General features: G+C 28.9%; 1 protein-coding gene across 1 annotated transcript in view; it reads right to left on the bottom strand.

Moving 5' to 3' along the window:
- Hs6st (heparan sulfate 6-O-sulfotransferase) overlaps positions 1–856 on the bottom strand; it is a 173,180-nt gene extending 172,324 nt beyond the window's left edge. The window contains exon 1 of the mRNA XM_017611284.1: positions 825–856. Within this exon, the coding sequence (XP_017466773.1) occupies positions 825–830 (6 nt within the window). The 5' untranslated portion in view covers positions 831–856. The remainder of the gene's footprint in view (positions 1–824) is intronic.
- Between the last annotated feature and the right edge of the window lie 337 nt (positions 857–1,193).

Below are 1,193 nucleotides of genomic sequence, written 5' to 3'. Positions count from 1 at the left end.
TTAAATAAATCAAATTTAGTTTTTTAAACTACATTGAAATCTTCTTTCTTTTTAAATTAACAAATGAAAATATGTGATATGAAAGAGATTACTACAGAAAGAGTATAATTTACTTTATATACATCGTTGTTTAAAGTACAAAACCGCCTATCGTCATTCTGCAAAACCGCGTAACTGACATTTGCTGCCGAAAATTGGATTTGCTCACACAAGCTCTTGGCTCAATCCTTATCCATTCGTCCTGAAATATACTAGCCAGAAATGCGATTGCTTTATAAAAAAGAGAACCATTTTGAAATATAAGTGTTTTTACACTCTAGAAAATAATTTATGCAACGTCACATACGCGGTTTTGCATTATCTTGATACGCGGTTTTGCATTTTGTTGATACGCGGTTTTGTACTTTAAACGACGATATGTATATTAAGATCTTGCGTAAAGCATCCTTTTAAGCTAATTAAAGCAATTGCGCTTATACCTATTTTGGTGAGATCTCTTCATATGTTCATTGCTTCGTTCACAAAAAAAAAATAAAATGCTTTAATTTTACGCTTAAGTAGCGATTCTTTATACGTTTAGTAAACGTAATGCTTTCTACCATCTTTAATGAAAATCGATTTTTGAACGAAAAAAACTTGATAGGAAATATAAAATTTTGACCTATTTAAAAAAGTATCCACATTTATACTGACCGGAAAAAATAAGTATCCCGCAAAAATTCGTCTAAAAATTTATCCAATTGGATCTATATAGATCCAAACGGCATCCCTGTTCATAATATGTACTAATATATATATCGCGTTTATAGTACTCGTATACTTACAAACATGCTCTCATAACTGACGAAATAGAATTCCATACCTGAAAATATAAAAAGGAAAACTAAATAAGCCAAACTTAATAAACGGAATTGCGTTTTTGTGTTGTGTAACCAGTATTATTTTATTAGATATTTTTGTCTAACGGTAATATTACACTGAGGAAAATAATGCATAGCAAAAATTACTTACTATTTGATTATCGTTACTTTATATTTGATTATCGTTTAAAAATGTTCATATTAAACAAAAAAATATTTTCTTTAAAAAATTTAGCACGCACGTATTTGGATATTCGCATCTGAGTATGTATTAGTGATGGGTAAATTCGATAATCGAAATTCGAACTATAATCGAATTTAAGCTCCAAAATT

This window comes from Rhagoletis zephyria, unplaced genomic scaffold, assembly GCF_001687245.7.
Source record: "Rhagoletis zephyria isolate East Lansing unplaced genomic scaffold, Rhagoletis_zephyria_1.1 Rzeph_scaffold_00389, whole genome shotgun sequence".
Taxonomy (NCBI): Eukaryota; Metazoa; Arthropoda; class Insecta; order Diptera; family Tephritidae; genus Rhagoletis; species Rhagoletis zephyria.
Note: the sequence above shows the minus strand (reverse complement) of the source record. Positions and strands in the feature narration are given on the sequence as shown.